This window comes from Mus musculus, chromosome 8 (genome assembly GCF_000001635.26).
Source record: "Mus musculus strain C57BL/6J chromosome 8, GRCm38.p6 C57BL/6J".
In the NCBI taxonomy this organism is placed as follows: domain Eukaryota; kingdom Metazoa; phylum Chordata; class Mammalia; order Rodentia; family Muridae; genus Mus; species Mus musculus.
In genome coordinates, this window is record NC_000074.6 from 47218570 (window position 1) to 47232345 (window position 13776).

The window sequence follows — 13776 nt, forward strand, 5'->3', positions numbered from 1 at the left end:
TTAAGGCTGGGTTCTTAATTGTCACGGCGGACGAACAAATCTCCCACCTGTGTGTGATGGGCAGCTCTATAGCACACAGGATCAAAGTTTAGCTGCAGTGAGCTGTTTATCACGGGTCCCAGTTGCCCTGCAAGTCTTTGCAAGCCCAGTGCTCTTCACCCATCATGCTGGCAGCCCTGGAGGCAGAACAGCTCAGCCACTGTCGTAAGGGCAGTGTGGGGAATGAGGTCACTATGTCAAGAACTGGCTGACAGGCTCTCCAGAGCTGACGGCACAACTGGTGGGAGTCACAGGATTGGTGGCTTTATGTCTATGCTTTGTCTGCTTTCTGAAACTTAAACCAAACAAACAAACAAATTCTATGTCTAAGATCAGTAAGGGAAGGGGAAAAAAAAAACCAAACCAGTTACGTATCTATGCAAAAATGTTTTGCTCATTGCGCCATCTGTACCAGGCTCATTATTAGCCCACACTGAACACATCCTACATTTATGTGTATATGTGTTGTATACCAACGTATACAAGCACACACACACACACACACACACACACACACACACACTCAGAAAACATTCAGCTTTGTATTGACAGATGAACCACCACAACATCCTCAGAAAGAAAAGAAAGGAAAGATTGGCAGAAGACAGAAGACAGGAATGCTAGCCATCACACAAAGCTGGGAGAAAGAAAATAAGGGTGACACGATTCTACCGTATTTAAATAGCATCACCTAGTGGTCCCAACGTAGCACCCAACAGGCAGCCTTACTCTCTCACCTCAGGACCAAACAGACACACCCACCAGTGACCCACACTCAGATACCGGACAGATCTGGACAGCGAATGATGTGTGTATGGCAAGCTCACCACATCCTTGTGAACACAGCAGCCTAACTCGAAAGGGAAGCCAGAACCGAAGCCAGTTACTATAAACACAAAAGGGTCTTCAGTAGGGCCCTTCCCATTTGCTTCCATCCTTCCTCTGTAGCCCAGGGTAGTCTCCTACTTACTGTAATCCTCCTGTCTCAGCATAAGTCTCCACCTCTGGCAGCTCCTCCAAACTCAGTGGATTGCCAGGCTCCAGTCTCGCCATAACTTTGACCTCATGCAATTCCTCTGGGCCAGCCTTTTCTAAGACACACCACCGTGAAACTCGGGCTCTGTCCCAAGCCAGCTACAGCCCCTCTGGTGAGTCCCAATCACCTCCTCCCTGATGGTGATTCACGATATGGCCTTGGGAAGCAGTTAAATTGTTCAAGCACTTTTGGCCTGTCAACACATCCAATAGCTACAAATACAGATCAACCTGGTCCCCATGTGCCAGATCACCTCATCTCTAGTTGCTTGCAGCTTTAGATACCTAGCTAGTATGCTGACTGCACATGTATTCATTTATTGGTTGATGGATAGGCTTGATTCCAATGTTACAAAACAAACAAACACAAATTCCCCTCCAAAGATGCCCACAACTGCTTGGTGTCTGTCAACTGGTCCCTTTCAATCCCTCATTCCCTGTGGGTTTCTTCTTTTACTGACCTGGACCATCAAGCTCACTGTCTCCATGCTGTGGACACCAGGGTTCTCCTTGTCACTGTACTCTGGCTATGTCATGGACTCTGCACCCACTAATCGATGAATGTAATAGACATTACCTATTGTATATCACTGGCAATCCCTCTGTAACTATTACTAAATAAGGTAATGCTTTGAATGTCATGGCTTCATGCACTTAAAAACAAAAACAAACCCTATAAATTATACCTTGTATTTTAAAGAAATATCTTGGTTGTGAATTTCCTTTCCAATGCATTCTTAACTCTCTCCTCATGGTCGGTCACTGGAGACTGAACTTGTGGCTCAGGAGTGGGGCTTTCTATCGATGGACCCCAAAACTAATCAATTCTCTTTCAATTTGGGCTGGATCCTTGATTATAAATCCACCCAAATGTGCCCAATGCATTCTTGAGGGTCAGCCTTCATTGTCCGGAATCACCTAGGAGACTGGGTGTGTCTGTGAGAGATTTCCAAAGAGGCTTATCGGAGGAGAGGTGACCACTGAAGAAGGCAGGCCGGCTGAACACCAGTATTTGTCTTTCCCCTTTATGACTACAGATTTGATGTAGTTGCCTTCCTTTCTGTCACCATGACAATATCATTAGCCTAGCAACTTAAGTCCCTCCAGGGAAGCACCAGTTCATTTAACCTTTAACAGCTAAAGATTTCAGTTTCTTCTGTGTCTACTAAAGATTACATCACTGGAGAGAGACACGAAAGCTCAAGCATCCGAAGGGCTAGAAAATGACCATTAAAGATGCGTCCAAAGTTTCCAATCTCTAAACATGCATGTTTCTATCCTGAGATGGGCCTGTTCAGCTCATAAATATAAGTAGCCAACCCTCACAGTGAACCTGAAAGACAAGTCCCCGGTAAGATTCCCATTATTTAAAAGAATCAACCCTCCTTCTTACAGATGGCATAGCCACTGAGTTCAAGGCAGGATCCGAATCCCAGAGAGTTAGCTCCAGAGTCTGCACTTGATGTGAGACACACACACACACACACACACACACACACACACACACACAAAGAAAAATAACGCAGGCAAGAAAGACATTCCCAAGTTTTAGACAGCAGTGGGCTTGAGGGTCAAAAGTCAACCTCAGCCATAATGAGCAGTCTCTTCCTCTGCCTGCCTTCAGTGTCTTTAGTATCAGCTTTGGTGACAGCGAAGACTTACAAACATCGTGCAGAGCATCCCACAGGTGACTCGCTCAGTTGATGAGGTGTGAAACAGAGGCAGACCTTGGCACCCAGAGCATTCCTCGGCAGAAGACCGAACTGCAGCGTGAATGACACAGTCACGCAGAATTGTAATAAACATTTGGATGACTAACGGTCTGGCAAAGTCTTTGGAGCTGCTGCATTTGAAACCACAGAGAGCCGTACCTATCCCTGAATCAATTAAAAACATCTACTGGGTGCCTAGCTGTACTGTAGTACGGCTACTTGGGAAAATTTAAGTATGTGTAAGATAACATACATAATTGATGGTGTGTCTAGCCATATGTGCTTTTTTTTTTTTTTTTTATCCACAAGCAAATGAAATAACCGACTTCTATCTCCGAGAAGTTCAAAATACACTGGAGAAAAAGAGGTACTCACACCTCAGCACAAAAAAATAGGGGGTGAAGTCTGTCAAGGTGGGGTATGGGGAGCCTCCAGAGAACCTAGGTGAAGAAAACTGGGTGACGAGGATGGTGTCAAAGGAGAGTGGAACTTCTTTTAGAACCTGACAGGCAAGAGAAGAAAGGCACCCACCCTAGTGTGGCCCTGGGAAGTGCTAGCTTAAAGTGCCTGAGCAGCAAACAGACACTGAAGGAAAAAAGCACAGGAAGCAAGAGCCAAGCTGTGGAGTTACTCAGGCCCTGGAGGTAGAGACAAGCCTCCTGGGGGTGAGCATTCATTCTGAGAGGTCAAGAGCAGACTGAAAGGGTGGTGCAAGGTCAAGGGAAGAGCATCCAATGGGGTCAGAAGAGGATTTGCCTTAGAGTGGCAGTCAGCGTCTGTCAAAGCCATTAGTTAGAAGCTGGGCGTGGTGGCACACACGCCTTTAATCCCAGCACTCTGGAGGCAGAGGCAGGCGGATTTCAGAGTTCGAGGCCAGCCTGGTCTACAAAGTGAGCTTCAGGACAGCCAGGACTATACAGAGAAACTGTCTCGAAGAGCCAAAAAAAAAAAAAAAAAAAAAAAAAACCATTAGTTAGGTTGTATCCCTTGGAAGCCTTTCACCTACATGAACCTACACTCTTAAAACAAAGTCAGTGCTAAGTGTTCGACAACTGGCTAAAGATAAAGATAGGTTGATATCCTCAAAGAGGCTTTCCTAGGGACGTCTTTCTTTCCCTTACCAACCAGGAGCCTTCAATGCCAACACTTCCTGCCTTCTGCGAGACGATTCCAATAGGCTGGGAAGAAAACCCCTAGTCTACACAACAGATGGTTCAAGAGTATTTGCTCAGCGCAGCACACAAGGCACAGTGCTTGTTGCCGAGGTCTCCATGAGCTAGGTATATGCAGTGCCTTGACTTACAGTTTGGTTATTCAAAGGCAAGGGAAACTGAGCCGTGAGAATGAAGAGTGGTGATCACTTCTGATCTGAGAAGAAGGCAAAGAAGCTTGGTGAGACCTGGCAAGAGCTTCAGGGAGAGAATAAGGCAGGGAGGGCGAGGCAGCACAGCTGGGTAAGGACTGGGAGAAGAGGAAAGACAGGGATAGCTTACCAGGCAGCAAAGCAAATTAACAGAGTCAATGTGGTTAGAAGTACCATGGAGCTTTAGATAAAGGCTGGATGCCTGTCTAGATGGAAAGGAGAGACAGAGACAAAGAGTCACGCTGCATGCATCTGGGGAAGACATTAAACGAACAGATAATGTCACTGCAGGTTTTCACAGATTGGTGGGACTGGTGGCAAATATCAAGGTTTCTTTGGCAGCAAGTATGAGATATGTTTAAAGAAAGCAAATAACAACTGGGGCGTGGCTTTTACTTTCTCGCCTATTTCAAGAGACCAGAAAAGATGCAGGCTGCTTACCAGGGGAAGAGAGGAAACCAAGAATTGATCTATGTTTCATGAAAATATCCAGAATGAAGAAATTAGGAGCTATTAAAAATGTGATTGGAGCTGGAGTGTCACTCAGTGGTGATGTGTTTGCCTAGGATGCTTGAGGGCCTGGGCTGAATCTCCAGCACAGAGAAGGGCAGAAACACATTCCTGGGAGATGTCGAACACACCTTAAAACTGATTGCCTTGCCAGGCAGTGGTGGCACATGCCTTTAATCCCAGCACTTGGGAGGCAGAGGCAGGCGGATTTCTGAGTTCGAGGCCAGCCTGGTCTACAGAGTCAGTTCCAGGACAGCCAGGGCTACACAGTCTAGGCCATAGTGGTGGCCTGACACTTGGAATATTGCCCAGTGTGGAATATTAGTCCAAACTGAGAAACAAAAATTACAGAAGAGAATCCTCCAAAGAATAAACCCTGAGCACCAGCAGTAGATCAGATTTCCCCCGCTGCACAAAAGCAGGCAAAAAGGCACGAAGTAAAAACTCCAAAAGCAGCAAAAAAGAAAACAAATAAAAAACCCCAGAAACTTCCAGAGTTTACAAGGTGTCTCTAGCTCCAGATTTACTGAGTTACATGTACTCTTATAATGAGAGAGAAAAAAAACATTTTTAATTAAAATTGGATTAGATGCAACAGAGGATAGGCAAGGAATTAAGTAGTTAAAGAACAAACACCCTTGGTGTGGCTCCAGGTAGGAGAGGCTCAGATGAAGCCTGAACAAGGGGTGGGCAATGTGGTCCTCACATCTTTGCAGCTGGCCTGTCATCAGAATGGTTCCCACAGCATCAGACCAGCGTAAGGATGGCTCGAAGCTAGGAGACAGCAGAAGTCATCTAGTGTAGTCTTTGGATGTGATGATGCCATGGCCTAGATGGGAGAACTGGCTTAGTCAGGTGAGGGTTAAGAGCTAAGCCAAAGTCATTTCCCTGTCTCTGTACTATTCTACTAGTTTATAAATACACTAAAGGAAATGTAATACCTATTACCTGCAGTCTAAGGTTTCTCCAGATGTCCTATAAGAAAATACAAATAAAACATGAAGATTCCATAGAATAGCATGACGTCATCTTTTCCTCTCTCCTCTTGGTTCCTCTAACTGATGTCAGAAGACAAGACAGGAAAGGCTGAAATCACTGGGCTGAGCTCGGGGTGAGGACCTGTAACTCTAACCCTTGGGAAGCTGAGGCAGAAAGGATTCTAGGCTCATGGACAGATGGCTACAAAGGCAAATCCAGACCTGTACAATTATTTTTTTAATTTTTATTTTTGGTGAAAAGGGAAAAAATTCCAGTTTTGTTTTTTAATTAAATGACAAGGAAACACAGGAAAGAGAGAGAAGCTGAAACTGCCACTCCCCATGAGACTATTACTACACAGTGCTTGGATGTGGGGGGGATTGCATCTGTGACCAACTGGGCTAAAATACACCTGAGAATAACTCTCAGACATTCCTACCAACTGTTTCCTGTTGCAAGGAGTGTGAAGGCATGTTTTTAGAAGTCTACAATTTGTAGGGGTAAATATGAGACTCTATTTTGCCCTATTTACTATTTAGTTTGTGTGTGTATGTGTGTGTGTGTATGTGTGTGTGCCATCTTCCTTGAGTGTTCTCCACTGTAACTTTTGAGGCAAGATCTCTCACTGAATCTGAAGTTCTCTGACTCAAGAAACTGGATAGGGATACTAGCCCAGGGGCACATCTGTAATGGCAAGCACATCGATGTCAGCTCTTTGTAGGGGTGCAGGGGAGTCCTAGTTGGAATCCTTAGGCCTACTCAGTAAGGACTTGACCAACTGAGCCCTCTCTCAAGCCCCCAGATTCCCTTCTGAAGACTCACTGCACTTCACAACAGATAGCTGTCTGGATTAGGAAACCTTTGAGATTTATTTACACTGGCTTCCAGAATATGCAGGTGAGCTTCACTTTGGAGAATATCTAAGTTTACCCTGAAGTCACAGCAAAAGCCAGTCCGGGTATAATCCTAATCTTGGATTAGCCGCCAAGTTTGACAAGCAGCAAACCCTGAAAGCAGGCCTGAGAATGGTATTTCCCAATTAGTTTCTCTTGCTTTAAAGATAGAGCATCATGGAGACCTGGAGCTCTTTTAGCTGGAATTAAGTTATAAGGTCAAAGAAGAGAGAATAAACTAAATTATTTCATCACCGGCTTATTTAATCACGGCTGAGTTACCGCTCTGTGGTCGGCACTCCTTGGCTCTGAGGCTGAGCTGTGGGGACACAGGAAGGGTGAAGAGGCTGCCATGGTTCTGCAAAGAAGACACAGCTACGGAAGTGACCTCTGACCTCAAGGTGCTTCCAATTAAGTGAGGGGTGAGCTGTAAGCAATCGTGTAAAGGGGGCCTGGGACACTTTCCCACACAGCTCTAGTTAACGGGGAAACAAGGATTGCAAAGCTAGCCCAGGCTAGTTGTAAAGAGAACTCACCAGAAGGTTCCATCACGAAGCTGAACTCAGCACGACTGGAGTTGGACACACAGTATGCACACTGCACGTTGTTATTTTTTATGGCATGTGTCCGTGTCTCTCTTCTAGGCATGGCCTCTCAATGAATTCAGAACTTGCTGATAGGTTTGTCTACCTGACTCCCTGTCTCTGAATTACAAACACTGGCATTAAAGGTGAACCCCAACCTGCCTGTATTCACATCGATCCCGAGAATCCAAACCCCAGTCCCTAGATTTGCACAGCGAGTGCTTTACCCACTGAGCCGTCTCCCCAGGCCGTGTGACTTCTCTTAGCTGCTTGTCAGAAAGAGCAAGCCACTATTCACACACCCTCACCTCAGCATACTGGTTTCCTGGTGTCTCAAGATGCCCTGTGACTCGTGCCTAAAGTCTATCCAGACACTGTTTCTACTACCGGGAATGACACAGGTTCAGATATTAGTGCCTGCCGCCATGTTTTTGGCACCTACCAACAGCCAGAACAGTAGCTAGCGTTTATCTTCAGTCTTCCCTTGGGGGTTTCAGTTACAGTCACTCATGATCTGAGGAGAGTAAGTGGAAAATTCCAGAAAGGAATGATTTGTAAGTTTTACACCTCATGCTGTTTTGCATAATGTGATGATGTGCTCAACCAGGGTTTTGAATCATCTCTCTGTCCAGTGTTTCCACTCTGTATATATTACCTGCCTGCTAAGCACTTAGCAGGAGTCTCTGTTACTAAGGTAATGGACTTTAGATGACAGCCTATGTGAGCTTGTTTATAAACAAGCTCAAACCTTGTTTATGTAATATAGTAGTGACTGGTTTTTTTTTTTTTCAGATGTGTTAAGGACAGGCTGGAAAAACATTAACATTTTTGAGAGAACCTATAATTGTTCAGGCATTGTTGATAAAATATTAATTGTGTCTATCTTATAAATTAAAATTTTATCGCAAGTAATGTGTAGGAAAACTACAACACTACCAATCATGTGAGTAGTTTCAATCATCCACTGGGTTTCTTTGAACAATTCTCCCATAGATAAGGGGAACCCATCACACTTGTCGACTTAAACTATTATCTAGGTTTTGGTCTGCTGTACACCCTCGTGAACAGATTATTCACCTAATAGCACGTTTGTGCTGAGGTAGTTCTTTGTGTTTCCAGCACATACACAGAAACAAATAAATAATTTAATCAGTTAACTGACTGATTCAAATACAATTAAAACTTAGGCATGGCAGTGTGTTCAGGATACAGAGGCAGGAGGATCACGAGTTTACCTATGGTAGAAACTTGTCTTTAAAAAAAAATCCAACTAAGTAAGTAATAGAATTTCTTTGCTGCCTGTCCTGATGATAGGATTTGTCTGTATCTGTGCTGTCCAGTAGAAAAAGCTAGCATTCATGTATGGCTGGGGCTAACTTAAATAAAGCAAATGCAATAGTTACTTCCTCTGTTCAAACGCTCAATGGCCACAAGGGCTATTATTTGGCGTACTGGAACATTTTCATCCTCTTAGACATTTCTACTGAAGAGCATGGATCTAGTTAATCAACAGGCGATCATAAAAAAACCAGAAACCATTTAATTTTCAACCATGTCAAACATAATACTTAAAAATTGACTGATACAAAACTGAAGTCTTTTGATGGTTGGAGTTCTGCAAGTATGAACAAATAAATAAATAGCTATATATACATAATATCACAGCCAAGGAAGGTACAGTCAGCTATAAAACCATTCCATCACTTCCCAAAACCTTCATTATATGGTGCCTAACACCCTTCTAAATCCCTAAAAGCCACCAAGCCATTTTGCCTTTTCTAGAATGTGGTCCTAGCTCTTCCAGACTGACTATTCTCATTGAGCACAGTGTAGAAATTCATCCACAAGGTTGTGTGTAGTCGGAATGAAACCTCTGGCTTTTATGGTATGGATACAGTTAACCTCAATGGAACTACTGAACTAGTCAGCACACGGATAGTATAATTTTGTAATCCAAGTAGCCAAGTAGTTCTAGCAGTGCTTTGGTGGATTTCTTGTGAGGTTTCTCCCTAGTCCATCAAGCTATTTGCTTAAGATTAGTTTTATTTAAATGCGCATCCCTTGCCTCATTGCAATGGCTAGGGATTCCAGAATGGTGTAGAACAAAAGGCTATCTTTGCCCTGTTCTCTGTCTTGAAAGCAGGGTATTGAGTCTTTCCTATTAACTATTCTACTAATCTCAAACTTTTATTATCGAGTCAAGAAATTTGTCTTTTATTCTTAAGTTTTTGAAAGCTATTGTGTTTAGCTTGCTGGTTGCTTTGTCTGGATCCATCGTTTGAGTTTCCTTCTTCAGTATGCTAATGTGGTAGGTTTCTCTGTTCTTCAAGCACTGAATCAGCCTTTTCCACTCTAAGGCTTAATCCACATGGTCATTACTGAGTACTCTTTTTATATATTGTAGGATTAAACTGACTAATAGTTTGTAGAAGATTGTTTTCTACCTGTGTTCATAAAAGAGATGGTTCTATACTTTACAGTACTGTCTTTAGTTCTGGCATCAGGATAATGGTGAGTTTGTAAAATGGGTTGGGACTGATTGCCCGTCCTTCTATTTTTAAAGGAGATCATGCTGACCCCCTGTTCAGTCTATGAATGTTTGGCAGGCTTCTCCAGTGATGTCATCTAGACCTGGAAAAATCTTTGCATTTGAACCTTCTTTAGATAAAAGTCCACTGAGAAGACATGGGACAATTCAGGCAACCCAGTTCTTCGCAGCAAAGTTTTTAGCTGCTTGTTCTTTCTAGGATTTGCTTTGCTTACTTGCGTTATTGGATTTACATTCATAGAGCTATTTATTTGTCTATTAGAGTTTCAATGTCTGCAGAGACTGTAGTGTTGTGCCCTCTTTCACCCTTGGTATTGGTAATTTCTTTTGTCAATCTGCCTGGCTATCTCTCAGCTTTATCAATACCTTTAAAGAATCAGCTATTGACTTCATCCATTTGCTTCACTCTTTTTGCTTTAAATTAGCTAATTCTTACTCATTATTATCTTCTTCCTCTTCTCACTTGGGTTTACTTTGCTGTTGTTGTTGTTTTCAGTGAGGGATAACATATATTAGTTTCTTTCTTTCCCAATACGAGCATTCTGTTTACATATCTCCCTCTAAGCCTTACTTTGGCTGTTCCCATGGATGACAACACAATGTATTTTCAGTCTAATTCATGTCAAAATATTGTCTCCTGTCCCAGAGACTTCCTTTCTCATCCATGGGTTACATAAAGGTATATTCTAATTGATTCGAATTTGAAGACTTATCAATTACCTTCCTGTATGGTTGGCTTCTAGTTAAGTCCCATTATGGTAAGACAACTGTTGTAGATAATTTTCTCTCCTTTTGTTATCACTTTTTTTTAATTTTGAGTTTGTTATTGGCAGTCCTTGTGAGTGTGTGTGCATTGAGGACTTGAAAGGAGGGTGTGTCCTACTATTCGGAGGAGAAATCTCAGAGAAGTCAATGTGATCTCAGTAGGCTGATGGTGTGCTTTGTTTTTGTTTTGTTTTTCCATCCTTTCTGGTTTCTGCCCACTCATTCTTGCCGTCACAGAGGGAGAGTCATACTGAAGTCTAAATCAGGACCGTGCCTTTTCCCTTTCAGCTTTATCCACACTTATGTATATGCATGTATAAACTTGATAAATATTCAGTTTCTCTGTTATGTACCTTCACAGCTTTGCTTACCTTACCATGAAGTCTGCTTTTTTTGACGCTAACATGGTCAATCCAGCTTTCTGTTTTTCTTTTGTTTTAAACTCAGGGTTTCTTAATGTTTTCATTGTATTTTTTAAAATCTGATGCTTTAAAACTACTTACTTCATTATATTTAAAAGGCATTACTTAAACATAGTGTGTTCAATCATTTCAGAACACCCTGATGATTTCTATGAACTACTAAGTAGATAATTAATATTTAATGTAATTAATCATATGATGGGATTTAGATAAACCATTTATTACTTTGGGTTTCTTTTCCCCCTCTGATTTTATTACACCATTTTATTATTTTTTCCGTTCCTTTTTTTCATTTGGATATTTGGAATGCTTTTATTATTCTATTTACTGAAGTTTTGCTATGTTTTGGTACAGTGCTTTTGTTTGTTGACCTTGACATTTTAATATATGCACTTAATCGTTACAGTGTTTCAGACTGAATATGAAATGTTTGGCCTCTAGTTGATGGTGTAATTGTAGATGCTGTAGAAGGAGAGGTCTGGCTGGAAGGAGATCTCCCTGGGTGGGTCCCTGAGGATGTATTCTCTCTGTCCACTCTCTGTCTTGCTCACTGTTTTGTGTGCAGCCCGGGGGTGAAGAGCCCTTCTCCACCACAATGTACAAATGATTGGGACCCTGTAACCACGAGCCAAATTCTCTGAAACCATGAGCCAAAATGAGTCTTTCTTTCCTTACGTTTTGTCTCTGTCAAGTATCATTTCAGAGCAATGGTGAAATGACTATAAGACCTTGTACACTTAAAATGGACCTTTTGTTCAGATGAGTGGTGAACCTTACCGCCACACTGACTCCTTCCCTCTTTAGGCTGTGATTGCCATGAGCGTTCATTGCACATAACAGAGACTGTATCCATTGCACAACATGTGCTAGCTGCTGATGAGTCACACGTTAGAGAACTCAAGAACAACTGGATTTACAAAATACTTGCCACTGTTGAGTTTGTTTTCTTTTCACGCTCTCCTGTATTATTTTCTGTCATTGATGTGTCTTCTAGAGCAAGTTTTCCCTTGGTGAGTCTTTTTTTTTTCTCTCTCTCAGAATCTAAGAACTTCATCATTTCGACTTCGTGTTTGGACAGTGTGAATATCTCATTCCAGCCTCTGTGGTTTCCGATGAGAATTTCACGCGCATGGCATTCAGCTTGCTTTATCACATACAATGCTTCATTTTCTAACTAGTTGTTAGTAAGATTGATTTTGTTTTGTTTTGAACCCAGGGTTTCTTCAAATTTCTCCCATTCATAGGCTTTTGCATATAAGACATTTTTATATGACCCTAGATATATAAGATAAGTATACAAATCAAATATGTCCTGATAATAAGTCATAAGAAATTTATTTTAGGGGTTGAAGTAGTGGCTCAGTGGTTAAGAGCACTGGCTGTTCTTCCAGAGGACCCAGACTTGATTCCCAGACCCCACAAAGCTGTCCAAAAACATAACTATCTATAAACCCAGATCCAGGGCATCTGACATTATCTTCTGTCCTTGGTAGGCACAGTTCAGTGACATACATGCAGGCAAAACACCTGTATTGTTAAATTTAATAATAATAATAAATAGTAATAGTAGTAATAAATTTAAAGAAATGTATTTTAAAGAAATTATTTTGTATACATTTTGATTTTTCATTAGTAAGGTGAAAACAAATTTGTGTACTAATAAGATGAATTTGCTCACTGGGTTTTTAGATGAAGAATTAAGTCCTAGTTTAAGAAGTTGGATTTTAAGTGGTTTATCAAGAGGTCTGGACCAGACTTCCTTGAGCTCCTCCTGTTTGAGTTTGTGCAGCTTCTTGAATCTTAAAGTTTATATGTTTTATCAAATTTAATTTTTGTGTATAACTCCTTCCAGTTACATTATTTTGTCCAAAATGGTAGCCATTGGTTATCTTACACTACACATCTGTAATGCTCTATTTACTTTTTAAATGTTTTTTTTTTTAATCTTTTTGGGTAAGCCTGGCAATTTCCATCTATTTTCATATCCACAATCTTGTCTGTTAACTACACTAGCATGGAGGTCACCCACACATTTCTAATTTTGCTTATTATATAATCCCCACTCTGTTCTAGTCCCACAGTTCTGGACAGTGGTTGTGATAGTTGAGTCTTAGTCTGAAAAATCCAGGACTATGGCCCTGCCATGACTACGACTGTCCACTGTCTCTTCCTATGTGAACCGAGATCACTGTGACATCCTCACAGGATAAATGGAGCAGAGACTGAAGGAAAGGCCATTCAGAGACCACTCCACCTACGGATCCATCCCCATCTGCAGTAATGATTATTATGAGACTCTGAGTACTTAAATCCCAGGAGTAGTACTGAATTCAGACTATATTGTTAGAAGCAGATGGTCAACATGGTTAAGCTCAGGGCGAGAAGTCTCAGCCACCTCCCTGGTTTGACTAGGAGGTCAGTCCAGGGCTAAAGGCCACTGGTGCCAAGTGATAAGAGAAAAGAGGGAAAAAAGTAATCAAGATGTACTTCATTGGCACCACAGCTCCTTTTATCAATCACAAGAAGTGATGATTAGACTTCATAAATTAATTCGGTATTTTTTAAATTCTATGTACATTGGTGTTTTGCCCACATATATGTCTATGTGAAGGAATCAGATCCCTGAAACAGGAGTTATAGACAGTTGAGGGCTGCCAAGTGGATGCTGGGAAATGAACCCAGGTCCTACTGGAAAAGCAATCAGGGGACTTAACCACTGAGCACCTCTTCAGCTCTGCCGGTTAGTTCAGTTGTCAACTTGTCTTAATGAGGAACTATTTAGATCAGGATGGCCTGTGGGCATTTCTGTGGGGGATGGTCTCAATTGTTCATTGATGCAAGAAGGTCCTGCCCACTGTGTAAGCCATCATTTTATGGGCTGGGTCTTGAACTGTTTAAGAGAGGGGGGAGCTAGTTGAGAAGAAGCG

General features: G+C 42.1%; 1 protein-coding gene and 1 long non-coding RNA gene across 14 annotated transcripts in view; one reads left to right on the forward strand and one right to left on the reverse strand.

Annotated features, from left to right (window-relative positions):
• The window catches only part of Stox2 (storkhead box 2), a 233800-nt gene that overhangs the window by 38522 nt on the left and 181502 nt on the right, over positions 1-13776 (reverse strand). For 2 of the 13 annotated variants that reach the window (XM_006509494.3, XM_011242237.2), the window contains exon 1: positions 1536-1743. The exons of 10 other annotated variants lie outside the window; for them this stretch is intronic. Coding sequence is in view for 1 of the 3 variants with exons in the window: in XM_006509491.4 (XP_006509554.1) it covers positions 1761-1827 (67 nt within the window). In the remaining 2 variants the exon portion in view is untranslated. One more of the 13 variants, XM_006509491.4, reaches the window with a different exon arrangement.
• On the forward strand, positions 2358-2892 carry Gm51570. The gene is made up of 2 exons (XR_003947545.1): positions 2358-2425; positions 2699-2892. It is a non-coding gene; the product is annotated as a predicted gene, 51570 (long non-coding RNA).